The sequence below is a fragment of the Taeniopygia guttata genome, chromosome 2 (assembly GCF_048771995.1).
Source record: "Taeniopygia guttata chromosome 2, bTaeGut7.mat, whole genome shotgun sequence".
NCBI lineage: Eukaryota > Metazoa > Chordata > Aves > Passeriformes > Estrildidae > Taeniopygia > Taeniopygia guttata.
The window spans coordinates 63,960,964-63,988,463 of record NC_133026.1 but is presented as its reverse complement, the minus strand read 5'-3'; the positions used below and the strand labels follow the sequence as shown (position 1 = coordinate 63,988,463).

At 42.2% G+C, this 27,500-nt stretch overlaps 2 protein-coding genes across 9 annotated transcripts in view; one reads left to right on the top strand and one right to left on the bottom strand.

The window, feature by feature from the left end:
• Nucleotides 1–452: 452 nt before the first annotated feature.
• On the top strand, nucleotides 453–23,824 carry SSR1 (signal sequence receptor subunit 1). 3 transcript variants are annotated; one of them, XM_030265466.4, is made up of 11 exons: nucleotides 453–743; nucleotides 2,819–2,931; nucleotides 4,519–4,606; nucleotides 4,817–5,079; nucleotides 5,467–5,543; nucleotides 7,196–7,274; nucleotides 8,015–8,108; nucleotides 8,667–8,681; nucleotides 10,357–10,420; nucleotides 22,647–22,706; nucleotides 23,021–23,824. In XM_030265466.4, the coding sequence occupies exons 1-11, from the start codon at nucleotides 659–661 to the stop codon at nucleotides 23,043–23,045; spliced, it is 963 nt and encodes a 320-aa protein (XP_030121326.1). In that variant the 5' UTR covers nucleotides 453–658; the 3' UTR covers nucleotides 23,046–23,824. The 3 variants fall into 3 exon arrangements, with proteins under 3 accessions (XP_030121326.1, XP_032602744.1, XP_002199806.1); XM_032746853.3 differs by lacking the exon at nucleotides 8,667–8,681 and having other exon boundaries at nucleotides 454–743; XM_002199770.7 differs by lacking the exons at nucleotides 8,667–8,681; nucleotides 22,647–22,706; nucleotides 23,021–23,824 and having other exon boundaries at nucleotides 456–743; nucleotides 10,357–14,542.
• RREB1 (ras responsive element binding protein 1) overlaps nucleotides 23,704–27,500 on the bottom strand; it is a 120,834-nt gene continuing 117,037 nt past the window's right edge. For 5 of the 6 annotated variants that reach the window (XM_072924110.1, XM_032746851.3, XM_072924111.1 and 2 more), the window contains one exon: nucleotides 23,704–27,415. In XM_072924110.1, coding sequence (XP_072780211.1) covers nucleotides 26,910–27,415 — 506 coding nt within the window. In that variant the 3' untranslated portion in view covers nucleotides 23,704–26,909. The remainder of the gene's footprint in view (nucleotides 27,416–27,500) is intronic. The other variant, XM_072924114.1, reaches the window with a different exon arrangement.

Sequence of the window (27,500 nt, the reverse complement as noted above, 5' to 3'; positions counted from 1 at the left end):
TGAGGTAATTCAGCATAGTTACTGGGTTTATTAAGAATGTCCTTGTGGCCTGCAAATTCTGAATTCTTTTGTGTCCATTATTATTGCTACATCCTCCTTCCCAGGCTCTGCCTAGGTCTGAGATCATTGTGGCATGTCAAAGCCTAAACCTCAACAAGGCACTTCCACCGACACGTAATTTGTCTTTCCAGCATCTGGACATCACACACAGCTTGCTTGTTAGCTGCTGTTTGACAGATTACATCCTCAAATTCCACATTTTGCAACGCCACGAGGATCGTCGGAGTCCAACTCCTGGCGCTGCGCAGGGCAAGGACTGCCCGCCCGGAGCGCTGTCCAAAGGCTCGGGGCGCGGGAAGCTCGATGCCACCGGCGCTTCCCCGGGAGAGGCGCCGGGAGCGCCGGGAGCTCAGGAAGCGCCGCCCCGCCGGGCGCTCACGTGGCCGCCGCGCCTCCTGCCCGGCGGAGCCACGTCCGCGGAGGCGGAGCGGGGCGGGCACGGCCCCGGATGGAGCGGCGGGGGGAGGCGGCTCCAGCTGCCGCTCCAGCCCCAGCGCCCGCCGCCATTTAGACATCCCGCCGCGGCAGCCAGCGCCGGGACAGGGTGCGCGGGAGGGGTCGGGTCGCCGCGACCACCGCCGCCATCCTCATCACCGCCATGACCCGTCTGTCGCAGCTGCTGCTGCTCGCCCTGCTCGTCTTCCCCGCCGCGCTGCTGCTCGGGGGCGCCCGCGGCGGCCCAGGTGAGGGCGGCCGGCCGTCACTGCCGGGGAGCGGGGCTGGCGGGTGGGTGAGGGCGCTTGGGGATCTCCGTGGCGCCGCGGGCAGGGGGAGCCGCTCCGGCCGGGCCTGCGGAAGCTCCGCCGAGGGGCGGCGGCGGCTGCGCTCATTCATCGCCCCGGCCGCCCGCGCACGTGGCGGCCGCGGCCGGAGCTCCGGCGCCCGGCGCGGAGCCTGCGGGGCCCCGGGCACGTCCGAGGGCGCCCGGCGGCCGCAGGGTCGCGCTCCGGCCCCTCCCGGCGCAGCCACCCGCGGGCTCCGGCCTCAGGCCCGGCCGTGACAGCGGCCCGGGAGAGACGGAGAGCCCCTCCTGAGGTGGCGGCAGCGGGTTTGTCCTTCTCCCCGCTCGCCGGCGGGGCTGGGTCCCACATGCCCTAAGCCGGCGGGGCTGGGTCCCTCATTCCCCAGCAGATGCGCTGGCTTGCCACCCTGCCTTCCCACCTCGTCTGCCGCCACCCCCCGAGTGTCCTTGGCGACACCGAGGAGCGCTAATCTCTGTTTACGCTGTGGCGTTATCTGATTCACGATCTGGAAATTGCCTCCCCACTGCTAAGTTTGGGAAGGCAGGCGAGGTGGGGAAGGCTTCTCGCCCAGCTCCTGCCGTGGGCTGCGGCACACGCCGTGTACGAGTCCCTTCCCAGGGCTCTCCCGCTATTGCCACATCATCAGCCCCTCTGACATCCATGGAAAAGACCGTAAGGGGTCTGAGGGCGTGCTGGGCAGCAGATGGCAAAGGCTGCCTACAGCCTACCTGTATGCTGTTCATTTTTATTTTAAAGTCCCCCACCTTTATTGGTAAGAATTTTTGTAGAAATTAATTTTTTTTTGCACACAAGTTTAAAATATCAAATAAAATCACGGTACTTAAGGCTTAGGTTAAGTATTGCACATGGTCGAGCAAAAGTCTTTGAGTGTGCCTTCTAAAGACGCTTGAGAGGAGAGGTTGTGTTTACTCTTTCTAACACTGACTGGCAATTCTTAATTCCTTGGATATGCTTGTCCTGTTCAGGGATTCCTATTTCCCATGAAAACTTAAAAATATTTATTTTATATTTTGTATTTATAGCAGCTAGGTCTTTTTTCAGACCTATGTAAATCAGTTATCCATTCATTTCTACTCTTTCCTGTTCAGAAAGCATTATGTTTGTTAAAAAAAAAATCCCAAGCCTGTAATTTTGTGCACGTTTTAGATCTCAGCCTTGCTTGCATGTGCTCTGAACTGCAAACAGACAGAACTTTGTCCCATGGCCAGTATTTTTATTAATCATATTTGCCCAGTGTTTGAATGCATGAGGCTAGGCTCCATGAAAGCAAAGAGGCAATGGACTATCAGATTGCACTTCTTGTGGAGCCTTGCTCTAGGTCATGTTTCTTTTCTGACTGGTGTAGTGGTTCTGTTGGATGTATGGCTGTACATGCTGTTAAGGAGATCATAGTAAAAAAGACATTGTTTAGGTTTCACAACTTGGATGAAAATAAGTACAAAAAAAAAAGAAGTAACTTTTTAGGTACCTTTCTGAGTGTTAAAGTGTTTTCAGTGTGCTATTAACTTGTTAGATTTGCTAGTCTTAGAAGAAACAGTACTTACTAAATTAATTTCCTGGTAATAGGAATGCCTTATTTTCACTTTTGTAATTGCAAAATTGAATTATTTTCATACATTAACGTTTTCAAAAATTGATTAATTAAGGTAAATTGGTTGCCTTTTGCAAATGTAGGCATTGCTGTGTGAATGCTGAACATTTTGTCATCTTGCTGTAAATTTTTGGGTTTGAACCTAGTGGCAGATAACTGAGTAATCTGTTATCTGACTTATCTGTAAGTGAGAAAGCTTTTAGCGAAGAAATAAAGCTGAAAGATCAACAGAGGCATCATTTGAATAGGAGGTTTTTGCATGTGAGGCTTCAAAACACTGTATTGCACAGGTTTTTAAGGAGTTCCTCAAACATTAGTTTGAGAATTGTACTTAAACATCAGTTTTTTGTTGGTTAACTAGACATTTAAAAGACTTTCTTGGATTTGCATTTTGTTTTGGCAGGTTTATTAGTTGCAGCTCAAGATGCTACAGAGGATGAGGAAGCTGTAGAAGATACTATAGTTGAAGATGAGGATGATGAAGCTGAAGTTGAAGAAGATGAGCCAACAGACTTGGTAATTGTACATGAATATTACTTCAAAAGTATGAATTAGACTAGAAGCACTTGAAGCTGTATAACTTAGTTTAGTTTACTTACATTGCTTTTTTCAGGTGGCTATTTTCACGTATCTGATTAAGCTTGTGTTCACTTTGAAGTGTCAGAAGGATTTATCTTTTGTTTCTGAATTACCAGTTAAAAAAAAACACGAGGACAATCCGATTTCTGACTATCAAAATTGTAGGCCACAAAACTAAAAAAAAAAAAACAGACCACAAAGTGGGAGAACCACATTCTCATAGGAGCTCTCTGTGTAAGAATATAAAAAGGTAAAATATTTTAGAAAGTAGATATAAAGTTGAGAAAATTTTTCTATCTGAAGTTGCACCTCAGTAAACTGAGAAGAACATTGGGGGATAGAACTACTTCATTCTGGCTTCTTTGCTATTGATTTCTAAGAGCAACAGAGTTCTTAGGTTCAGAATGAATTCTAAAACCCTTGTTAAAAAAAAATACAGCTAACTAAGTTTACGACACAAATTCAAAAAATTACCCATAAAATAAAAAACATAGAAGTTGAATGTTTTACGTAGTTTTGTGATCTGCTTATAGCAGTGGAGTCTTAGGCTTGCTAGACACTTAATGTGCTTAGAGTGGTGCAAAATTTTTTCAAATCTCTGATGTACGTTAAGGAAGTTTGGGAAATTAGTAGGAGAAGACATGCATAATAAAAATGCAGATGTGGTACAAAACATGGTGCTTTTTAGGCAGTTTCTTTTATTTGTCACTCAAATAAAAGGGTTTTTCGTAGTGTCTTGGAATCAAGATGCCACATGCTCAGCTCTGGTCTCTAGTTCATGGTACATGTATGACTGATCCAGTAGGATTTCCACTGCTTCAGGAGGTTGTTAAAGCACTGAAATCAAATGATCCAACTGACTTGCCAGAACTTAGCTGAGACTGTTCAATACTGGGTCAGCCTTATTTTTGTTTGGTGGGGACAGTGGTGATCTCATGATGCCCGAGTGGAAAATAAGCCCTTAATGCTTGCATTTGTCAAATTAAAAAGTGATACATCACAAGGTGAACTTGAACAAGTGATGGACTACTGTAGTTCCAATAGCTTAACCATTTCCAGGCATACATAACACTTAACTAATTACAACTGAATAGAAAGCTGCCATAAATACTCCCTGTAGTGAAAGTAACTAATTTGTTTTATGGCTGTCTTTATTTGGAAATGCTTGTTTTCTAACTAGAAATAGCTTAGATGTGAACACGTAACATTTAGATTCTATTATTTTCCTTCCACCCTCAGACAGAAGCCTTACTGATGCTTTTTGATTCCAAACCCTTCAACAGAGCTAAATGTAGTTCAGATTAGTCACTGTGTCAAATATAACAAGTAGAAAGATAAATGCTGAAAGGGATGCTCAGCAAATCTAGAGAGAGAACAGACTATGGTGCTAATCCTGCAAGAGCAGGATTTGGTACAAATGTTTGCCACTGTTGTGTGCTTTCACACATGGGATTCTCATGAACCAAGCATGGTTTTTGCTTCACTGTTCATTATAGGATTTTTCAAAAAAGTCTCTTGTCTTAGACAGAAGAAAAAGAGGAAGAAGACTTGTCAGGAGAACCTAAAGCCTCACCTAGTGCTGATACAACCATCTTATTTGTGAAAGGGGAAGGTAAGAGTCCTGCTAATGCACCATTCTCTTTACTGTTGCTTAGACTACATCAGTGTTTGCCTCAAACAGTGAAACCACAGAGCCTGTTCTAGATGCTCTCTGTTTAGAATTGGCTGTGTGTGGTGTGTGAGGTTTGAATATTTTTTTTTTAATATTGATTTAGATATTCAAATATTGAATATTTGAATTTATTTTTTTTTTGTATTTCAGACTTTCCAGCAAACAACATAGTAAAATTTCTGGTGGGCTTCACCAATAAGGGTACAGAGGATTTCATTGTTGAGTCTCTCGATGCTTCTTTCCGGTACCCTCAAGACTATCAGTTTTACATCCAGAACTTCACAGCTCTCTCTCTGAACACAGTAGTTCCACCACAGAGACAAGCCACGTTTGAGTACTCCTTCATCCCTGCTGAGCCTATGGGTGGTCGTCCTTTCGGTCTGGTTATCAATCTTAACTACAGAGATGCAAGTGTAAGCCTGATGCTCCAATTCATTTGAATCTTTCTAGTTCATCATGAGGTGTCAGGAGGGAACTACTTAGTCAAGTACCTCTCGAGAAAGTGAATGCCTCTGTAGTATTTAAGCAAATCAGTGGATACATAAGCATAGCAAGGGATTGCCTACATGCACTTGAAGTTATATCAGCAGTGGAAGTTGAGGTGTCTTAGAACTGTAGAGGGCAACAAAACATTTGTGCTTTTATGTGTTGAGTGAAACTAGCATAACTTACAACCTTAGGAAAGTCTTGTGCAGGAGTTGCTGCTTTTTAGAATTTCTCCAAGAACATGGAAAAAGGTAAATGTTTGTGTAGGTGTTGAATAAATGAATTTAAAATGTTATGTGCAAACTTTGTTCTAGGGCAACATTTTTCAAGATGCTGTCTTCAATCAAACTGTTACAATTATTGAAAAAGAAGATGGGCTGGATGGAGAAACGTAAGGAGAATGGAGATCCAGTTTTAGTTGGTGCACTGGTAGAACAGGTTATTGGTGGTGCCATTGGAAATAGTTCTTATATTGTCATTTTATTGAGTGTTAGTCTGCTGTGTTTTGCTTATGATGTAGCAGCATTTGGCAAACTGAAAATACAAATTTTACCCAAAATTAAGATCTGTTATTAGTGGGGGTCTTCAGGATTTCAGTGTGTCAGTGAGAAACTGACAGATGTGCTCAGAGGGCTTAAGCCTGGAACAGGACGTGATATTATACAGCTACATAGCAATTCAAAGCTGTTAAGCTTCTGTTATGCTACTGTGCTTTTTCCTAAGAGATAAAAGATGCAGAGAGTCCATAGTATCAGGCTGTGGGTCCTGCTGTCAGGACTGGAATAGCTTTCTTCTGGAACACTGCAAGGTAATATTAAGTTTATGTAAACTAAGATGTATTTGGTGTGCCAAATAGCACAGCAAAGAATGACTGAGTTCCTCTAACCCCTGTCTGTAGTAGGTATCTTTCAGGAGTGATTTTTTCAGACTTGGGTAGATCTGACACACCAAATATCTTTCAAGCATATGTTGTGCTAAAATGCTATTAAATATTGTAGCACTGGAGTGGAATTTTAAGTGAAGCTGTGCATTAAAAAAGTTGATCTTCATAAATACCTGTAGACAATGCTGAATATGTGAATTTTCCTGCCACAGGTAGAAATTGCCTTTTGAGAAAGCTGGCTTTTTAAAAAGGTCGTCCAAAAGAAATAGCTGTTGCATTAATTTGTATTTCTCAAGTATAATGGTTTAAGTGAAAGAACAGTTGGTCATGTGAAAATGTGTGATGCTCTGAAAAGGAGCTCTCAGATACAATTCAGATACTAGGATCAGTTTGTATGAATGTCCTGTGAACAGATAGTTGCCCCATAACAGGTATTTAAATTAAGTATCTTCTTTAGTTAAACTCCATAATTTCCTTTATCATGAATGAAAGTTCAGATGTTCAGCTTGGAATAAGTTCTTTACCTGTAAATTCCTTAATACCCAAATCAACTTTGTAGCTTAGGTTTACCACTTGTTAGGTATCAACAGATACTGTAGATAAAATTCTTTGAAACAAACCAGAATGTACAGATTAAGAAACTTGATAGGTAGAATTCTAACTGTGAAACACAGAACAGCATAAGCAAAGTCTTTAAAATCTCTGTTGCAAATTAAGTGTCCTAGCAGTACTTGCTTTGCAACAGCATGCTAAAAGCATATAAGAGACTTTTAAGGGTTTTATAAGTGATTAAAGCTGTCACAGACCTAAATATTGCCTGTGACCCAATATCTTGAAACTTGGTGATAGTGCAAAAGAATTCTTGAAGTTACTAAATTTCAGTATTTATTTATTATAACATTTTTCTAATCTATGCAGCGTTTTTCAAATATTCTGTTTTTCAGAATTACATTTATGATTATTCTGACTTGGATTTTAGAAACTGTAATTACATGATAGTTGTTAGAACTTTAGTTTCAGATTCCTTGGGTATTTTCCCCACTTGTCCCCTACAGAAGTTCTTGGGAATGTTTAAGTGGATGTGTGGCACCTCTTCATATGCTGTCTTCAAAAGTTAGCATTTTTAGTTAATGCATTGTTTCTTAAACTCTTTTTTGAAGGATCTTCATGTACATGTTCCTCGCTGGACTTGGTCTGCTGGTCATTGTTGGTCTACATCAGCTACTAGAGTCTAGGAAGGTGAGTGGTGTGTTTTATTTGTGTACTTGTTAATACAAAACCTTTCTGATGTGAAAAGAAAGCAATTTTGTGATTGCTTCTGGCATATGATGGTAAAGGTAGAAGATTTATTTTTAGAGCCTTAGAGGTTACTGGGAAACTAGAGCATTTAAAAAAATGTTTCTAATGGAATATACTTTGCTGAGCTCATGCCCTTTGGGTCTCTGCACTTTGGCTCTACACTGAAGTGGTTGAATTGGAATATCACTGCATGTCTGTGTTTACTGATTCAGTACTTGCTTTCCCCATGCTCTCTATTTCTGCCTATTAGTCTAATCCAAGTCAGACTTCAGTGGAAAGCAGCTTTATTTAGTTCTTAGCAAAGCTTTGCCATAATGTTGATTATTTTGCAAGGTCGGGTCACATGTGAGAATAGTATACTAATCTGAGAAAGCAAAACTCATCATCACAAAGTTTGACTGATCATCAGCAAAAGGTATAATGAATTTACCCAGCTATGCATGAAATCTTGGTGCCTGAATGTGGAATAAATGTTGTAAAGTGTTAGAAGTGTTAATGCAAAGCTTAGAGGAGTAAATTGCCAGTGGGAAATACATCTCTGTACATTGACTAGCTTTAAGTTTGTACCTTAGTGAAATAATTATAGTTCACTAAATACTGCTTTTTTTAGTAATTTCTAATACTTGTGCTATCCAAGTCTTACTGAAAAGAAACATCTTTCTTCTTTCTTGAATTTTCAGAGGAAAAGACCAGTACAGAAAGTAGAAATGGGAACATCAAATCAGAACGATGTTGATATGAGCTGGATTCCCCAGGAAACTTTAAATCAAATAAGTAAGTAGTCTGCCTTTCACTAACTAGAATATAACAAACTTGACTTGATCAGTTAATTGTAAGTGAGAAGTAGCTGATACCAATTTCTTAGAACAGCATGTATCTTCTAGGGAATAACAAATTGTCTCAAGCACTGTACTTAAGGATGAGATTATTACTTTAACAGCCCATTCCTTGTAGAACAAACTTCATTGGTTGATAAGATAATGACTACTGGTGACTTTTATGATTTGTTCTGTAGAGTATTTTTCAACAGTGTAAGATCTCTACCCAAAACCTGGATTGCAAAGATGGTTTAAATAGGAGAAAGTAGCTGTCATCTCAGAGTTTCTGTAAGTTGTTTGGAAGTTTACCTATAGACCAGAGTCTTAAATAAGCTTTAGAAGTGTGTTTTAACTAAAGCCCCATAGATACTTGTTATTGATGTCTTTCACAAATCCAAAAATTCTATTTGATACCTGAAATGCCGACACTAAACTAAATATCTGATTTCTTTAGATTGTTGACATTTCTAACTTCTCTTACTCTTTCTTCTCTTTTGCTTTCTCATCGCTTCAGTGCAAAGTAGAAGAGGTGAGGTAGACTCTTTGTGAACTGCAGAGTGAAAAGTGCTTAGTGTGTTGTCCATGTAATAATTAGGCATGGATAGAAGTACAGCTTTCTGCATGCTGTGACTGGTGATGTAGCATGAGCAGTGGAAGATGCAGAACAGATGCATGCAATGGCATACATTTTATATACTTCTAAATTTATGTTTTCATGTATTTTGTGGATATATTTCTGATTATATTGTAGAAACATAGTATCAGTAGAATATTTATGAAGTATTCCTGTTTTCTATCATGGTTCCCAGAATTCTTTTTCTAAAAGGCAGGTTGGATTTTAATATATTGCCTTCCCCACTAACTTTGGTGTATCATGCTGATAAACTCCTGTCATCAGTAGCAGTCACTGCTGTGAGGTGAGAAAACCTCAATGAAGTGTATCCTACACGAGATGCAGAGAGTTTGAAAACCCTTTGCAGGAGCTACCCTTACTTGGCAAGGACTGCTGTTTGGCTCAAATAAGCATATTCTGAGCTTCATTTGGTGCAGAAGGGCTAGAGGCCTTAGCTGTGCTATGAAATTATGCCAGGAGTTGATGGTTTTGGGCTTTTTAAAATTCCTTTACTCTTTTTAAGAGTACTTACACAGCATAAAGACTAGTGCTTTACTTGTGAAGATAAGCGTTCTTATACACTTGCTTCTGTTAGACACTAGAATAGTATAAAATCCAGACACAGGAATTTGAAAAGCCTCAATCTAGCAAGAAAAACTGAAGGTCTAAATGCTACTTCTTGCTAAAAAGCAAGCTGACATTAAAAGGGTTCAAATTCTGGTGATGTTTGGGCCCCACCACCATCCATTTCTTAAGCCAAATAGATATTCAAATCTTAATGCTTGAAGTTTAGGAAAAATGAATGGTTAAGTTGTTCTTACTTGCAGTTTTCTCAGCTCCAGGTTAGTTTCAATTAGAACTCTACACTAGAATTCTTTAAAATACACAACCTTCAAGATCTCAGATATTCTTGACTTTTTTATTATTGACACTTCATACTGTACTGATTGGCCTGTAAGGGCATGATGGCTGCTCCTTGTATTTGAACATATACTAAAGAGGGAGGTTATTGGAGATTGTTTTGTTTAAGAAAATTAGTCACCAGATGCACATAGCAATCACTTCAGCACTTAGTGCAAAGTACTGAAGGTTACTGAAAGTATTCTCTGCAATAATCATAAACTGTGGAAGGGTTTGGTTTGGAAGGGGCCTTAAAGATCACCCAGTCAATGTGAATGCTTCCTGAAAAAGTGCTGTTTTCCACAACAAAGACACTTTTCTTTTGCTGTTAGTTTTATAAATGTGGAAATATTACATGCAAGGCATAGCTGTCTAAAGAAGAGTCAGTCTTACATTATTCATACATGTAAACTCAAGGCAGTGGTCATCAAAATGATTCGTTTACCTTTCCAGAAGTGTAATTACTGAACATGAAAATTTTCTAAGCAACCCAGCCTGCAGTTTCACATAGGGATGACATAGGGGGTTTTTTTGGGTTTGGGTTTTTTTGCATCTTAGTAACTGACAAATAAAACAAGCCTTACCCTGTTGTTGTTGCATGTTACGGAATGGTGTGTTTGGGAGGAGAAAAATACATGCTTATGTAACAATTGTAATTGATGCAACTATCACTTTTTTTTTTTTAATCTAGATAAAGCCTCACCGAGGAGGTTGCCCTACAAGAGGGCACAGAAGAGACCAGTGGGCTCTGATGAGTAATGTTAACTAGTGCAACAGTTGAACCTTTACTAATTCTGCCTGTTTGGTTTTTTGGATTGGAGTAGTGCAGAGAACCCATACCACCATAAGGAAAATACTGCTAAACATTTGGACTGAACAGATTAACTGAATGGTGTTAATATTACTGAAAATGCACTTCTCTCCTAATTTGTTTTTTTTTTTAATTGTTGGGGGCTGGGGGAGGTAGCCATTAAGATTTGTGCCTGCGTGTGTAAAGCGGTTGGTCTTAACAGAAACGTGTTACCTGAAATGTGCCTTTAGAGTTCTTTGTAATGCTGGCTTGTCATCTGTACATTGTCATTGAAGGATTTCTCTCCTCTCCCTAATCTGAATGTCTGGTGACTTTAATCTGTCTTGATTGTATTATATCTGTATCAGAGCCTGAATGCAATTGTTCTTATTCAGTCAGTAACTGTACTCTTTACAAGGTGCGCACACTGAAGTTTGAGTGTGTGGTCCTGTCTCAGTGGCCAGGCACTGATCGTCTCAACTTCTGCATAATTTCATTCTAAAGGCACAATTGGGTATAGCTGCTTGTAGTGGTAGATATTTTGCTGCTGTTTTGGTCTGGGCATGCAGTGACCTAAAAATCTGAACTTAGCTGCATAGATGTTAGGAAGACTCTTGCACAGCAGCAGAACTTGTGAAGCATGGAATTTGTGTGCTGAATTGGTATTACTACATAAATTTCCTTTTTATACCAAATTTGTTAAATGGTTAGTTATTGAATCATGCCAGCATCTTAGGTATTCAGATTATAGTGGTAGTTCTGCAATGTTTACTCAAGAAACTGTTGAATAAGCCAGAAAAACTTTTCAGTGAGTTCTTGATTCTCTCTCCTAAGAACTAGAATGTCATATGTATCAAAACACCAATTTATTTTTTAAAGCTTTACAAGGATTTGCTGTACACACTTGAAACTGAATTTGAAAAGCAGTTGGATTCAAATAATTATTTTTATTGGCAAACTATTTAATTCACTGTTTACAGTTTTTAAATCTGAGACATCTTTACATTGGTCAGTACATTTGTCTGAGGTTTTTTTCACTTAGTCTTTAGTATATTCATCACTAGCTGCATGTTGGTTCAGTAGTAAAGCAGAAAAGCTGTGTGCAAAATCAAAGCAAGATTTCTTTTTGTGGCTTACATGATTACCAGGTATTGAGGTATCCACTCTGTTCAGGAATTAACTGACAGGGAAGAGAGCCAATATGCAGAACATCAGTTTGCTTGGGCAAGGCTTGAACTATTTGCATCTCAACTGCCTCTATTCCTATGTCTGAATGTTATCTGAAAGCTTTTTGAGTTTGGGAAGAGGCGTAGATTTGAGGCTTCTGTCTTTTCCTCCCTTTTCTCATTCCCACCTGTGAAAATGCCCTTTTAGTTCCACACGTGGTCTGCAGGGACTGAACTTCTGAGCCAATGGATGCTGAGCAATCTTTCCAAATCCCGACACAGTGTATTTGAAGCACATAGGTTCTGAAATTACCTGTGCTGGCACTGTTTTGTTACACACTTGGCCAGAATGAACTGTGAAGATGTTCCTGACTTACACTGCCGTGGAAGAGATGCTTTGTTCAATTTCCTGAAAATAGAGCTAGTCTGGGCAGAATATTTTTTTGCAGTTAAGCAATTTTTTTGCTTTATTGTCATTCAGATCATTCAGGAAACAGTTGAATGCTGCCCTCATAAGGGGTATCTCCACTCAAATTGTGTGGAACAACTTTATTTGCCTTTAGTGATATAATCTGACTGGTTCTGTGGTAGATTTGCAGGCTTGTATTCCAGCTTGCATTGATTCAACAGAGTGTTTATGGATTAAATGCTTCCTGTGCTAAAGCCCCATAGCGATTGCAGCACCTGATGCACTGAACTTGGAAGTTCCCTCTCTTGGATTGTCTCTAACCTGGCATTGAAAGGGGTTTTTTCACCTTCTTGTAATAGGTCATCTTGAACTGTATACTCTTAATTCTTCCTGAGATTTAAAGGTACTCTTTGAGGGAGTGGTGACGATACAGTGGTATGCCAGGAAAAAAGACAAAGGATCAGAACAGAGGATATTAATTTGTAATACCCTAATTTTATTTGTACAAATAAGAAGTATTTGAAGGTTGAGCTCTCTTCTCTGCACTTAGTGGCTGACTTCTAAATACTTAGGTTCTAAGCATGAAAGAAGAGAAAAGCAGCTTGCACTGGAACCAGCAGTGGGGAAGTCCAGGTGTACCAAGGTTGTCTTTCTGATGGTACAATTTGGCATTCACTGTAGATGGTTCATAGTGACTTTCTTAGCCAGAAGCAGTTCATAAGAGCAGGGGCCAGTAGACCACTGCTGCTCATGGTGAATGTCATAACATTTTTTAATTACTTGTTTCTCATTAATTTCCTGTAGTTGAAATTTAGCAGTAACATTCCAGCATGCAGTGGTAACTGAACTTTGGCATCTCTAGTATTATTTCTAGTGAATAAGCCAGTCTATTACACTCAGTTTTCTTAAATTGAGGGTGTAGAGTTGTTGCTTTATCCTATTGGTTAGAAACTTTTATTTTAGTACTTGAATTTTATACTCAATTTTTAAACAGGGATAGCTTGGTGTCACAGGTGTGTTGCTGGATATAATTATTAGTCTCAGCTGAGTAGGGTATAGTTTTGCTACTTAAAGATGAGAGAGCAGCAATTCTGTCTGTGTATGCCACCCATTTCCATTTGGCAGCACAAGCCCCTGTATAATCCATTCTTACTAGTTCTCAGCCAGCTTACTACACTGCCACACAACTGCTCCTGGGGGTGTTCTGAGAAGAGTGACAACTGTGAAAGAAGCTGTGGGCTAGGGTTTCTTTAGTAGTAAAAGATCCTAAAATGGTTTTAGAGAGCAAATGAACTATGGGCTTAGAGTGAAGGATGTCTGTGAGTTCCTTTCTCCTTTCTCACAGCTCCTTAACTTACTCAAAAAATTGTGAAGACCTAATAATTCTACACTAGGGCTAGGAAAACAGCTTTAGAGTTCACATCTGCAGAGGCAGCAAAGCATTAATTTAGGTTACCCTTGAACTGCATGTGATACCTGTAGCCCTCTGTATGCTGTCTGCTTTCTGGCAGCGGTTCATTTTTCCCCAGTATCCTTCAATCAGAGAAAGAAGAGCGGCTGCTGTCAGACTGAAGGATCGAAGTTCATTCTCCACGTACAAAATTATTAAGTTGTAGGCTGTGGAGCTGGATAGAGCAGACTGGAGATGGCAGTGCTTCTGCTTGTTCTGAAACATTTATGCTGAACATCTTCCTTAGCTTGGAAAAGGTGTAATCAAAAGTATCACTTACTGGTTATTCCTAGAATGCCTGGTGCTAAACAAAATGTTGCAGGTGAGAGCTCTGAATCCAGGGAAGTCAAATACTAAAGTAGGCTGTTTGTCCTGTTTTTAAGTATGCTTGATGTATTGAGTAGTAGAGAGTCTGTTCTCTTCTTCTCCAAAGGAAGGACAGTACCTACCTCATAGGAGTGACTTAAGGGCTGTTTCAAGAGTGTTTGAAGTTATTTGGGACTTGCACAATATACTTCCATGGAGATAGTAAGACACAGCACTAATGAAAATGATTGGCAACTGTACACATAGATCCATACTGTACTAATTTTATCCCCTCACTGACCAGAATTTAGCAGCTTTACACTTTGCTATTTCTAAAATACGCAGAGGAGTTGCAGTTAACATACAGAGAAGAACAAAGCCAGAAAGATATCTTAGTTTCTGCAAAAATTTATAGGTGGGCTAAATAACATTCTTCTGATATTTTTCCATTAATCTCTAAATTTTCCCAGGGATTTTTTTCGAATCAGTTGATACAGATGATTGTTTATGTAGCTACAATCAACAGTCAATTTAAGAATGACTGATTTTTTTGGATGATTAAGTTCAGGTGATGTACTGCAACTAAGTGTTAAATTATCATTTAATTTCTTACCTGCTGACTTGCATTTATAAGTGAGATCAGATCTCTTGAAAACAACTGCAGGTTTTTTGTAAAGTATACTTGATTTTTTTTTTCTTAGCATTGTGTAGCTTTTTTTTTTTTTTTAATAAAGCATGAGTATGGCACCAAAAAAAGGCCTTTTCCTTGGTAAGCAATTGGTGGTACCAAATATGCAAAGTGTGAAAATACACCATTCTACATGTTTAGCTGGAATGGAAATAATATTGAGCAAGTACTTCGTGATGTTTTGGACAATGGACTAATAATTAAGATTAGAATTCTTTAAGGGAGGGTCCTGGGCAAGTGTTCAGTAAATTTCTGAATTCTGATGGGTTGAAAGTGAGCCACAGTGCCTTACATTTCTAGAAGGAATAACCTCATGTTAAACCATAGGCAATATAAAGGATCTGTTAAGATGCTTAAAAGCTGCTGAAGCACAAGGCCAAATCCTTCCAGTTTTTATGTGCATGCTGTTGTGTGACCAAGTAAATGCTCACATTCCATGCAATAACTCTGAAAATAGCAGTTCCAGCAGGTGTTCTGCATCCAAACAGAAGAAGGTAAGACTTGGGGGAAAAAACCAACAAAAAAGAAGACAAGGTTTAAAAATAAAGAATGCTGGGATCCCCGTATTTGTGAGCTATATCTGTGGGTAAAAGAGGGAAAAACTCAAAGCAGATGTGTTGATGTATTTTTAGGTTCCAGAACACATGAAAATGACTAGAATTTGAAGTCTGCCTTATCTTTTTCACTGAAACGATCAAGACAGACAGATTGCAATAACTGGCTCAGACAGAACAGATACCAAGACCAAGATGAGGTCTTAAAAATCTGTCTGGCTGTCTTTTCTGTCCCCTTGTGTAAATGGTCTTTGCTATAAATTTCTATTAACCATGATGCAGTAAGATTTCAGCATTACAGCATTCCAGTCCCTTATCTGGTGAGGCAAAGCTGAAATTTAACCTGCCTTTCCTCATCACTCTTGCTCTGTTCAGCCTACATGGAAATCACAACTGAGTTTTCCCTGTGCCCCTAAATTCACATAATGAATCTGTCACTTGAGAGATGTCTCTTTCACACAGCAAAGAGAACACTTGGAGTTGGTGCACTTGGTCTCACAATGGTTTGAACAGATTTTCAAGAGGGCCCCACAGTCTACGTTCTAGTAAAGGAGGTTCAGTCCTGCCCTGCTGGGCCTGGATGGAGCTACACCGTGTATTTTCCATAGAGATGAGGCTGCAGTGGTGGAACATTAACCCTGGAGGTAAAATACAGTACTAGGTTCACTAGATGGAAATTATAACAGCCAGCAATTCCCAGATCTGCCAGCTGAGGGGTCTCCCAAACCTGTGACAACTGCTTCTCATAATAGACAAGCACAAAGAGAGCTTTAGCCCCTTCTCAAAGCATCTAAAGGGAGGGGTCAGAGCAACTGTGTCTGTCCTTTCTAAATCACTCCGTGCTCTATCTTGGCCACTGAAGCTAGTCTGAGTACTGCACTTTTCTACGCTGTTCACAAAATAATTGACAGAAAAAGCTGTGAAAACAAACATAAAAGCTGTAAAAGCTGGTATCTGGTATTTGCTTCCAAAAAAGTTCAGGGCTGTGGCCACCTACAGTGTCAGCTGAAAGTATTGCAGAGGTGGAGCTTATAGTGACAGGCTCACTCTGCCACCTGGTGTTTGGCCCCGCCGCCGGTTTTCCTTAGAAGTTAAATTGAATTATATCTTTAATAGATGTGTACCTTAACCACATTCAGACACACATTTCCATTCAGCTTTTCCGTGCAAGCTTAATCAAAGAGCTCAGTCTGATCAGAGCAAGGAAGGAACTCCCTTGGCAGAGCCTGGATCCAAAGCCCTGCAGAAGGAAGGAGGGGACAGGACCTTGCCCTGAGAGTGGACTTGATCCAGTATCAGCTGGCGAGTTTTCCACCCATAAGTTTTCAAGCTTGAAAGAATGAACAAACACCCTCTTTTCTTTGAGAGGAGTCTACACAGCAAGGAGGGCAGTTAAAATGCCCTTGTTGCAGGTTTCCATTGGAAAGGAAAAGCTAGAATTTAAATAGCATCTGGTGACTGTTGAGCACAGTATGGCAAACATTGCCACCCAAATAACTGGTTATATTTTAGAAGCAAGTTCAAATACCCTAAAACACTTGATTTGGAAGTGTGTCATATTTTCCGTAGAGCCAGTATTTAAGGCTTGGTTAATGCTTGGTTGTTTGTAATAGTGGTTCATTCACAGAGTGTGGAATTACTTCTCACAGCTGGAAATTACATTTTCCGCAACTAATCCTAACTTGTTGCTGCTATAAAGCAAGTTGGAAACCAGGAAGTGCATCTCGCTGTTAGGCACCAAAGTAAAGAAAAAAAGGCAGGATTCAGTTTGTATTTTAGAAAATACACTACTCGGGGACCATCTCCTTTCCAGCGTTGTAATAGCCTGGCAGATTGTAGTTCTGCAGCATTCCATTACCACCAGCCCAGCTAAAGGTACTCCAAGGGTGAAGTACAAGGCATCAGTCACAGTCATGTAGCCAGAACAATCACTCAGTAGTTTTTCTTTGTGCTCACGCAGGGCAAAACATTCCCCTCAAGATCCTCCTGAGGCTGAGCTCCTGCTCCCGTGCAAAGCATCTTGCTGGGTGTCATTTACTGTTCCTTTAGTGGTTACTCCTTTTCTTTCACTGGCAATCCCCAGGGACCATCACGCAGACATTCCCATTCTGCTGAATTTGTAGAACTGAATGGAGCCAGATGTCACTGATGCAGTGCAGTGGAAATAAGTACAGGCCACCAAGGACCTGCTGACAAACTGCAAAACATCCCTCAGCTGCAGTTCAGTAAAACACTGCCTGAAGGAACTGGTGGAGAAGCTGCTATCATTTTTAATTAAGTATTGTTCAAATAAAATACCTTAATTTTTAAGCAAGTGTTTTACAGCTGCTAAAGAGACCCTTATGGTTCAGAAAAAGTTAAAAACTGTCAAAGAGGTGCATTCATAAAAAGTAATAACCAAATGCATTAAAGGCAGCATGTGGCTCTGCATCCTGTTGCAAAATGTATTACCACAGGGTGCCCAAGTTGCTCACGTCTCCAAATCCCTCCCATTCCCTCACCTACAGCCCCAGCTCATTTTCTAGTGAGTTCTGGGTCTTGGGTAGCTATGCTATGCTAGGCAGTCTCTGTGGCTTCAACTTCAAGATGCTGACAGAGAGTGATGTAGACACAAAGATTGGACTCACTGTGTTGTGGTGCAGACTTACACTGACTGCTGTGTAGATGCAGGCAGGTTGATACTCTGATTTTCTCTGGCTGTGGAGTATTGTGGACCTGATGCACATGACCTTGGAGCCTGTAAAGCTTCAGTCATACAGGCATTTTGAAGGAAGCAGATTAAATGGTGTTAAATTTGCCACCAAGAAGGGATTTTTCTGGCAAAGTGTGCAAATCTGGGAGTGCTGGATCCCATTCAGCAGCAGTGCATGCAGTAGGAGGATGTGTGCTGCTGCCTCCTCCCCAGGAGGAACCCTGTGCATCAAGTAGGGCTGTGCTTTGGTAGAATTAAACAGCAATGACAAAGGGTACAGTGTCTGTTTACAGCCAGGTTTTACCCTTCCCAAGCAGTCAAGTCATGCAGTAAAGCTTGAGTTGAAAAAACCTGGGAAGAATACTAGTCAAACCAAGCCTGCATCTCACAGCTAGCACTGCCATCACCCCAGATAAAGTACAAATGCTTATTTTGGGTGCAGATTCTTTGGAAGTCAGATGCAAACAGCAAACCTAGGCTGTCATTCTCTGTAGGATCAGGTAACAGGAGATGGGAGGAAAGGCTTTTGTTACCCAAATACAACTCCAGGTCTGAGGGCAGGGGCCCATGGTCCTGCGTGTACATGTTCCCAGGAGCATTTATTTCTGCCGTTCCTCAGACCCCAGAGCTCGGGTCAGGCCCTGTCCTGGAGCCACCGACCCTTCTGGCTGACATTCTGTCCCAACCTTGGCACATTTTTATGAGCAGCGGGGCCGTGCTCCACGTGTGGTTACAGCTAAAAATTACTGACAGAGTCAGCCCACAGCAGCACTGGCCTTCACCGCATTAACCTCTGCCTCCGAGATTGTGAAAACAGATCAGGCCTTTCATGATGAAAAGCCTTTTCTCCAGCAGATTTCTCTTATTTACAGCCTCCCATTAACTGATGTTCGTAAACTGCTTCACAACCCTCTGCTGAAAGGCTCTAGAGAAGTTCAAGTGCTTTCACAACAGCGTATTCCAAACACCAGCGCCCAGAGTTTCCTCATACACTCCTGGCAGTTTTCCCTGCCAAACAAGAGACAGATCTGGCACAGGAGAAATAAACAAGCACAGCAAAGGAGAAAGCTATTTTCAGTTCCTACTAGTTGGGAGGATTGCTACAACATTTTCTACTGCATTACGCAGTGAGGTTGGGTGAGCCAGAGAAGTCTTCCCATTTCATTACTGTTTAATATGTGAAAAACTCCTGCTTCCTTTTTATGAGGATTTTTTTTTATTCTGAGAGGGGTCTTGAGAAATGAAAGTAGGCAATACCAGAATTTTGGAAAAGCCTCAACAATGCTTCTCAACTCCATTTAGTTTCACTTCTTCAGGGTGGTTTCAGACACATTTTGAAATGAAGCCATCAGAGCCCCTTACCTGGCAATACTCTGGAGGTTTACATCTCCCCAGAGAGTTCAGTCCAGCTTGTCATCTGTCAGGCAGCCCATTAACACTGGCACACGTGTGCAGGTTACATGTCACTTACCTGACGTGACACCTGCATACAGCAACAGCAAGATAGATGCTCCTGTATCTTTTGGGCATCCATTCTGTGCAGTGACCTGCCAGCAGTCTGTCTTCACTGCTGTCCTTGAGCAGGCCAACTGCCCTCTGCCTCTCCACCCTTTTCCTCCCAGGTACTAATTGACTCATTAAAAAAAAAAAAAAACCCAAAAAAACAAACAAACAAAAAAAAACCCCCAACAACAACAACAAAAAAAACCCAACAACAACAAAAAGAAACCTTCTGGAAAAACAGCCTCATAAATATCTTTTTACAATACAGAAATGTTATGTTGCTCATAAACAACTGTCCCCTTGCTCACAGCCCAGCCTTCACCCCTCCCCTTGTTTTAAATAGGCCTCCCTGTCCAGGTGAATCCACTAATGAGACCTGGCAGCCCACAGGGATGGTGCTCTTGCAGCTTCTGCACATTTTGTTGTGGTGCAGCTGGTGACAAATCCTAAAATCACCAAATAATTCTATCCCAGAGCACTTCTCCCTGTGCTATTCTCCCCCTGCCCCTTCCCTTCCCCTCTGGTCCTCTGATAGTTCCTGAGAAATACATGGACATCACTGGACAAGTGAGTCCCTAACTTGCCATAGGGCCAAGGACACACACCATCTGTGTCTGACACCAACTCATCCTGTGGGAGAAACATCTTGGGTTTACTTGGCAGAAATCATCCTTTCAGGACTGGTGAGAAGAGTTTAAATCAAGTAAAAATGCATTCCCTGAAACTGCATTGCAAAAACACAATCCTCAGCTGAGGGGACAAGGAAGCTGTGGAGCTGTGTTGAGAAAGGCCAAGAGGTCTGAATTTGCTGCGTGCAAGACCCTGCACCTGCAGGAGATGCTTTAGGCTCTGGCAGAGGCTCCATGAACAAACCATTATTCCTGTTAATGTTCTTCAAAACCGGAGGAACAGACTGACCATACATACCCTCAGAGCTGTTGGCTCAGAAACCCCAGCTGTGCTGTACCTCCTGTCATTTTAGGGTTGTTTCCAGTTCTTCTAATCCTGTGATCCAGCTTAGCACTAATTGCCCATGATGAGGGAAATCCTCTGATCCACCAGCAAATCTGCAGGTACCAGCAGCAGACAGGGACAACAGTATGCTCCTGGATGTTTGTTCCCCCCATTCCCTGAGTGTGCACATGAGGACATGGGCAAGGAGGGCAGCTCCAGTGTGGGGCTGGTGGCCAAACCCAGGAACTCCAGAGCACACCCAGGACTCCGGGGATCACTGGAGTGATGTGGTGCTTCCAACCTGCAGAGCACACACAGCCAGGTGACCCATCACATCCCCAGCTCAGACAGCACCCAAACTAGGAGGCAGATATGTATGCAGATCATGCCATCCCACTAGCAGGTTAGACCTTTCCTCATACACACTCTTCCCCCTTCCCAACCTCAGACCATTTTTCATGGAACATTCAACTCCTCCCTGACATGGAGGAGGTTTTCAAAATCTAAGTAAATTCCTTTATTTCCAAACAGATTGGAGCCCAAATCCTGGTATCTCCCTCAGGGCTCCCCTGGCTGTTGCAGTGTGGGTGCAGCCTCTCTCCTGCACAGTAATTACTGCCAAGGAAGGGGATGAAAGAAAGAGGGTTTAAAGAGTACATTAAAGAGTACTTTAATTCAGCTCCTGTTGCCTTTATAAAGGGCAACGGGGGACTTGGTTTAGGTGAGGCAGCACGGCGGCCTGGCCTTTCCAGGCCGCTCGGGCTATCGATAAAGACGCTGGTATTAATGTGGTGGACGATCGAAAGCATTTATTATCTCATCTCGTGGGTTTAAATAGTCTTGGCGGTCTTTGTTACGTCAGAGGGGGGTTGGGGGGTCTCAGGGGTTAGTCGGGAGTGGAAATTTACTGGGGCAGGTGTGGCTATATGCTTCTGGGGCTTCAGGGGTTAATAGCTAACGTGGGGAACTGAGAAGGGGAGGGGTCTATCTTTCCGTGACATCCCGTGATCTTCCGCTTCGCCTGTCCCTTACCTACCACAGCTCCTCAGCTGGAGGGCTCAGCTGACCTATAACACCCAAAGATACTGGTGCCTTGTTCAGGTTTTACTCACTTACCTCCCTGATGCTGGCTACTCCAGTACTCAGGTTTTGGGAAGTGCTGGCATGGCCCCTTTTTCCACAGTCCAGCAGTTAAGAGATGTTTCAATTGAACAATCAATTTCTCCATCTTTTTCTTTTTTTGCACTATCAGAGTGAGCGATGAAAAATGGTGCCTCTTTGACATACAGAAAGTGCTGGTTATTCTGTGATAGGGTCTTGAGTCTCCCTTTTGCAGATAATCCTAAACTTCAGGGTTTTCAAAAGTTGAAATTATTTTCAATCCCATCATAACTACAGAAATGCTGAAAGAAAATAAGAAAATGCTATTTATGATTCCCCAAACTGGAGAGTTATGAAGAAGGAAAGGTTTCAAGTAAACTTTTGCCCCTTGCTGCCTTTGCTAGCTTAATTGTGACTCACTTTGTTTGAGAAAGGCTTTTTCCAACAGAACAGGCCAAAACACTTTTAAGTGTCAACAGCAAATCATTTCTCATTGCACGCACTTTCTGAAGATCTTGGTGTAGATGTACAGCCCTCCCATCTTGCATATACTGGCTACTTTGAGACAGCTACATAATGAAAAGCAAGTAACTTTATTCCTTCCTCTTTACTTGTTTGCATTTCAGCAGCAGCAAAAATGCAAAAGATGCTCCAACCGGCTCCACATTCTGTTTTGGGGCAGTTTTCACCCAATCCTACTATCTCCTGCCCATCCCCACAGCTCCACACTCCACACTTCAGAAAAAAACCCCCACTTTCCTGGTGCCCCTTGCTGCCAAGGCACCCCTGTGGTGGCAGAGGACTTGAGTCTTCCCCCAAATTTAATGCTGTGGGTGAGCATGTGGCCTCCATGCCTGAAGCACAGCAGCGCCTCAAAGATGGGCTGTACCACTCTCCCTGTCCATGTCAGAAATTAAGTTCAGCTTCACCCTTGCCAAGGTGGGAAAAAAAGCTTTAGGGAATGAGGTGAGGAAGCAGCAAGTTGGAGGAGGCACACAGAGACACCACCACCACTTTGCCACTTCTGCTAACCTGGTGTTTCAGGCCAGCTCCAGCTACTGCTCCCATGGGTGTTAGTGTGGGAAAGAATGGAGGCAGACGAGGGAAAGGGAAGTGCCAGGAAGAAGTGCAGTTCAACTGGCCTGCAGGGTGTTATCCTGTCGGCGGCAGGAAGAGCAGGGGAATTCCCAACTCAGCAACAGTCACTGTCAAATTGAGGTAGAAGGAGAAAAGGGCTGGGCACAGCAATTATACCCTTCCAGGGCCAAGAACCAAGTGCTTTTCTAAGTCATCTGCTTGTAAGTTATTAGTCACCATCACTTCCTAACCACATAAACTCATCCCATTTGATTTTAAACCTCCTGACAGGTCCCTGGGCCACTTGGATGCGAGCTTCCCATCAGTCTCACGAGAGGAGAGGCGATTCAGGTCAGTGGGTGGGAGAGGGAAAATTATTTTCTGCAGGTGTCCTCCCTCAGAAATGATGTTTCCACCCCATGAGCTCACCCAGAGAGCCTTCAGAGCTCCACTTCATCAGATATTCTCAGTTTGGGGCTGGCTGACTGCTTCTGTTCTAACCTGTCCCTCCCTGGGGGTGAGGGACCAAGGTCCTCAGCAGACCAAGCGCTGTGCGGAATTTTGACCTCCATCAGGAAGGCGCAGGAGGCTTGAGGGAGGAAAGAAGCAGCAGTTCATGCCTCAAGTCTGTCTCTCATTCTGAACCTGGTTCACTTCTCTGCCAGAAAGCACCACCGCAGCAGGACTTAGGAAGATGTGGATGCTTTGCTTCACTGCAATTCCCTGGCCTTGAGAGCTGGATGCACAACTCAAATGATTCTTTGGCTCACTGTCCTGTGAAATAGGTTTTCTTATAGGAAGGCATATAAAATGCAGCTAAGGCAGCTCTGACAAGCTAAAACAAAGGATTTGTCTCTTTTTTGACACATGCACATGGCTTTTGGACAAATCCTGAAGAGTTTGTGGCTATAAACATTTATGCAAGAAGGAAACTATAGTAGCAGAAACCTACTTAATTTGTAAAAAAATGACTGGTACACTACATGCTGAGAAGATGCTCACCCATGTGACCATGGGGCTACCATTAATTTGAAAAGACTCCTGACCCTGCCTATGCAGGAAAATCAGCATTTTCTGCTGTGTTCAGTTGCTGCATTGAGGAACTGTATCTGGGAGACAAGCAGCATTTCAAAGGGGCCTGGCTACCAGAAAATGGTGGTCAAAATGAACACGAGTTTTCAGAGTGCTGCAAACATCTCCAGCTCAAATTCAGATCAACTGAAGGAAGAGAAACAGCGATCCATTGGCACAGAGAAACTCTGGCTTGCACGTCGTCCTCCAGCAGAGCTAAGGCAGAGAATAAGTCACCACAAACCCACAAGAAGAGCCACGCCCATTTAATAACCTATAATTTTTAAATATAACATTTTATTGCTTAGATGGTTTGATACAGAACAAGTTTTACTTTTTATTTTGAATTTGGAAGTACTGTACAACTGAAAAAAAGAGGAATAAAAGTACCAAAACTATGTGTGATTCTCTGTTCATGTGGCATAAACCAGTCTTGTACACAATTCGTAGCAGCAGTTTAAGTTCCCTTTAGAAAAATATGAATTCTACACATTTATTACTGTTTCCTGCATGGGATGAAATCACTAGGATTAAACTTCCTTCGTGGAGAGAGAAGAGAGAGAAAGGAGACACACAGAGAGGAAAGAGAAGATGAATCATTCTGAAAATGGAATCAGACTGTCACATAGCCCCCTAGAGTTATTTCACAACAGCCTCAAACAAGGTTCTCTCTTTTTTTTCTTTTTCCTTTATTTTTTTTGCGCTTTCACAGTCAAGTGCTTAATGTAGTGATTGAATTATCTCCATGTTAAGTCCATTGCAACTCAGGCAAAAGAATTTTAGAAGATATTTTTTTTTGTTATCTTTTTTGTTTTGTTTTTTTGTTTTTTTGTTTTTTGTAAAAGCCCTGAGAGAGGAAAAAAAATAAAAAGATTCAAACGAAAATCATATAGAGACAAATTAGCTGAACATGCAAACTAAAGCCTAAGATTCACCCATAGTTTAAACACATGATAAACTTCACAGTTTAATATTGGGGGAGGAAGGGAAACAAAAAAACCCCAACAACAGCAACAGTTCTCAGTCAAACTCAACTAATAAAAATGTCAATAAAATGTGGCAAGACCTTATACTCTACTAGGATATAGATAAAGGCTAAATAAAGCTTTAAATCAATAGTGATTATTGCTAGCAGATGTCCCGGCAGGCTGCTGGGAATTAATTATTTGCTACATTGTTCTGCAGCATATAGTTTAGTAATGGCTTCTCCCCCACAGTATTGCGCAGTTTAGTGTGGAGAGTTGCGGAAAAAAACCCCAAAACAACAAAACAACAACCCCAAAATAAACAAACAAAAAATTACAAAAACAAAAAAAATACCCAAAATAATAATAATAATTATTATTATAATTATAATAGTAATAACAATTTAAGGGATGCGTGAACTGGTTTTCATTAAGTAGAATGCACCTGGGTAGAGTTTCAAATGAATCATTGGTTGTGTCTGATTTATCTATATCTGGCGTTAGCTTCGTTTCTGAACTGGTTCAAACATCCCTATTTAAAAATTTAAAAAAACAAACAAACAAAAAAAAAATAGAAATCACATATACCTCAACCATTTTTTTCTTATTCTATTTGCAAGAATATTACTCAAGAACGTTTCTCTTCCTTTGAATTCTGGACAGTGAGATTTCAGTCTCCAGAAATTTTTCCGAGAATTTTTAATATATAGATATATATAGATATATATTATATAATATAGACTGGGTCCGAGGCCCACTTCCTCCATGTCTGGTGAGAGCAGGAAAAGCGATTCTGCGGTGGGAAGGAGGGAGGGTCACAGTGCGGGCTGGGCTGGGGGGCTGCAGCGGTGGAGTAGCACAGTGAGGCTCCGGCAATGCTATTATGGCTCTGTCTGTCCCAGAGGTCATGACTGAAGGACAATTAACAAACAACAATAACGACAACAACACAAGAACAACAAAAATGCTGGGCACTCCTAAAAATGCACAGCTACAGTAGGATACATTTCGTTTAACCCCTTCAATATTGGTGGCTGGAGCGTCTGTCACCTGTTGCCGGCAACAGGAGCCATATGGAGAAATTCCAGCTGCCAGCATTAAAGGGGTTAAATTACTGATATGAAATTTAGACACACACCTCAAGTCTTCAAGCATCAACCCCAAAATCTCAGGAAGAATTTATTTCTTTTTTTTTTTCTTTTAAATTCATTTTATTTATTTTTAACATGTCGTATATCTGTAGTTTTATTACCAGTAGTATTTTCTTGCTCTTAGAACACGACAGAAGCAAGAGGAGGGTAAGGCTCGCATTTCTCTCTTGCTTTCCACTGGAAGACGGAATAACTTTGCTCTGTTAGCGACCGTCACCGTGACGGCAGCGAGGTCACCGCGGTGCCTCTCTCACGCACCAGGGCCCCGCGCGGCCCCGCTGTCGCACCTCGCACCCACGCCCACGCCGCGAGGGAGATGCGCCCCGCACGGGCACGGTACCTCGCTGGCCTCCGCGGGACACTCCGGTCAGAGGAAGGGGTTCACGTAAAGTACAGTAGAAGAGCTGCAACAACAGGAGGAGGAGGAGCTGGTGAAAGCTGAAGAGTCAAGAACACTCCGAGACGGGATCCAAGCTGCGCTACGCATCTCCGTGGGCAAATATTGCCCATTGGCTTCTGCTGACTGCAGAGACAAGCGAACTGATGGATTTATAAAATAATAATAAAATAATAATAATAATAATAATATACTGAAGCAAATCAAACATATGTAACAGCGGGTGCATAATTTCCATAGGTTACGTTGCTATGTAACTCATCTCTGTATACACGCTCAGTCCGTGACGGCCAGAAAAAACCCCTAGGATTTAAAAAGACCACTTCTAATGCTGAAAAGTGGAAACATGCATGAGGTTGAAATTCATTTGTGTTTCCTGCTTTTGGCTTGAATCACTTTGAACACCTTCAACTGCCACGTTGTTCATGCCTGGAACAGGCTTAATGCTCCACCATGTGGCAAATGCAAGAACATCTACTGAGAAAAAAAACAATAAATCAATGTCTCCTCTGCATCTCCTCTGAATATTTCATATGAAATTCACATCATTTTTCTTCCAGTTATTGGCTATGGTATCCAAGGGCCTCCCACCCCACTGCCCCATTTCCAGCTCAGAGAACAAACACAGCGACTATCACAGATATACAAGAACAAGCTCACGCACACCAATACAAAAGGTAACATTAATGCTTAAATGAAAAAGGGTCCTCTCCAAATAATTCTTTAAAATATTAAAATCATTTTTGAAAAAAATCTATAATACCAAAAGATCTAATAAAGTAGTAAGGCACTCAAATCAGTATATAATGTAGTCTCTTGCATTATTATACTGAAAGGCATATGGCACCATGTCCAGTCTGCCATACTCTCTCCCCGTAGCTGTATGGTCGCTCTTCCAAAACCAGACTCCAGAAACCTTGCTCTGCTGGCTTCAGTTTGCCTGCTGAGACGCGTCCAACCTCCTAGCAAGTCACTCCACCCCCAAGAGCTGAGGCGCACTGTCGGCAGAGGCCAGGATGTGATTCATGGGAGACGGAGCGTTGTGCATCTCCAGCAAGTTTTGGATGAAACCTGAGGGCCTCTCGTGCTCGGAGCTGCCCCGCGGTTCCTGGTCTTTTGCTGTGTGTTTCTGCATGCTCTTGGTGGGCTCAGCGAGGCAGGCACCGCTCCTCTCCTCTCCGCAGGGGGAGTCCGTGACCATGCCGGCCAGGGGCTCGTTCCGGCTCCCCACGAGGGACGAATGGCTACCGACGCCTCCCACGGAGTCGCACTCGCTTTCGGAGATGGGGTTGGTGCCGCTGTGGCTGGACTCGTTCTCACTGTCTTCTCCACACCTCGACTGCGTCTCCTCCTTGTCGCTCTCCTTCCCGTGGTTTCGGACATTTTTGACTTTCTGGTGGATGCGCTGGTGACGGACCAAGCTGTGCTTCAGAGTGAAGGTCCGTTCGCAGGTTTGACACTTGTAAGGTCGCTCACCTGGAAGAGAATGACAACACAAAGTCAGCTGTGAGCTCACACACGCGCCTCACTCTTATTTCAAGCAGCATGAAACACTTTGCAC

Coding starts and splice junctions, on each gene's coding strand:
- SSR1 (XM_030265466.4), top strand. CDS start 659: ATGACCCGTCTGTCGCAGCTGCTGCTGCTCGCCCTGCTCGTCTTCCCC. Junction 5,080..5,466: donor TTAACTACAGAGATGCAAGT/GTAAGCCTGATG, acceptor ACTTTGTTCTAG/GGCAACATTTTTCAAGATGC. Junction 7,275..8,014: donor AGCTACTAGAGTCTAGGAAG/GTGAGTGGTGTG, acceptor TTGAATTTTCAG/AGGAAAAGACCAGTACAGAA.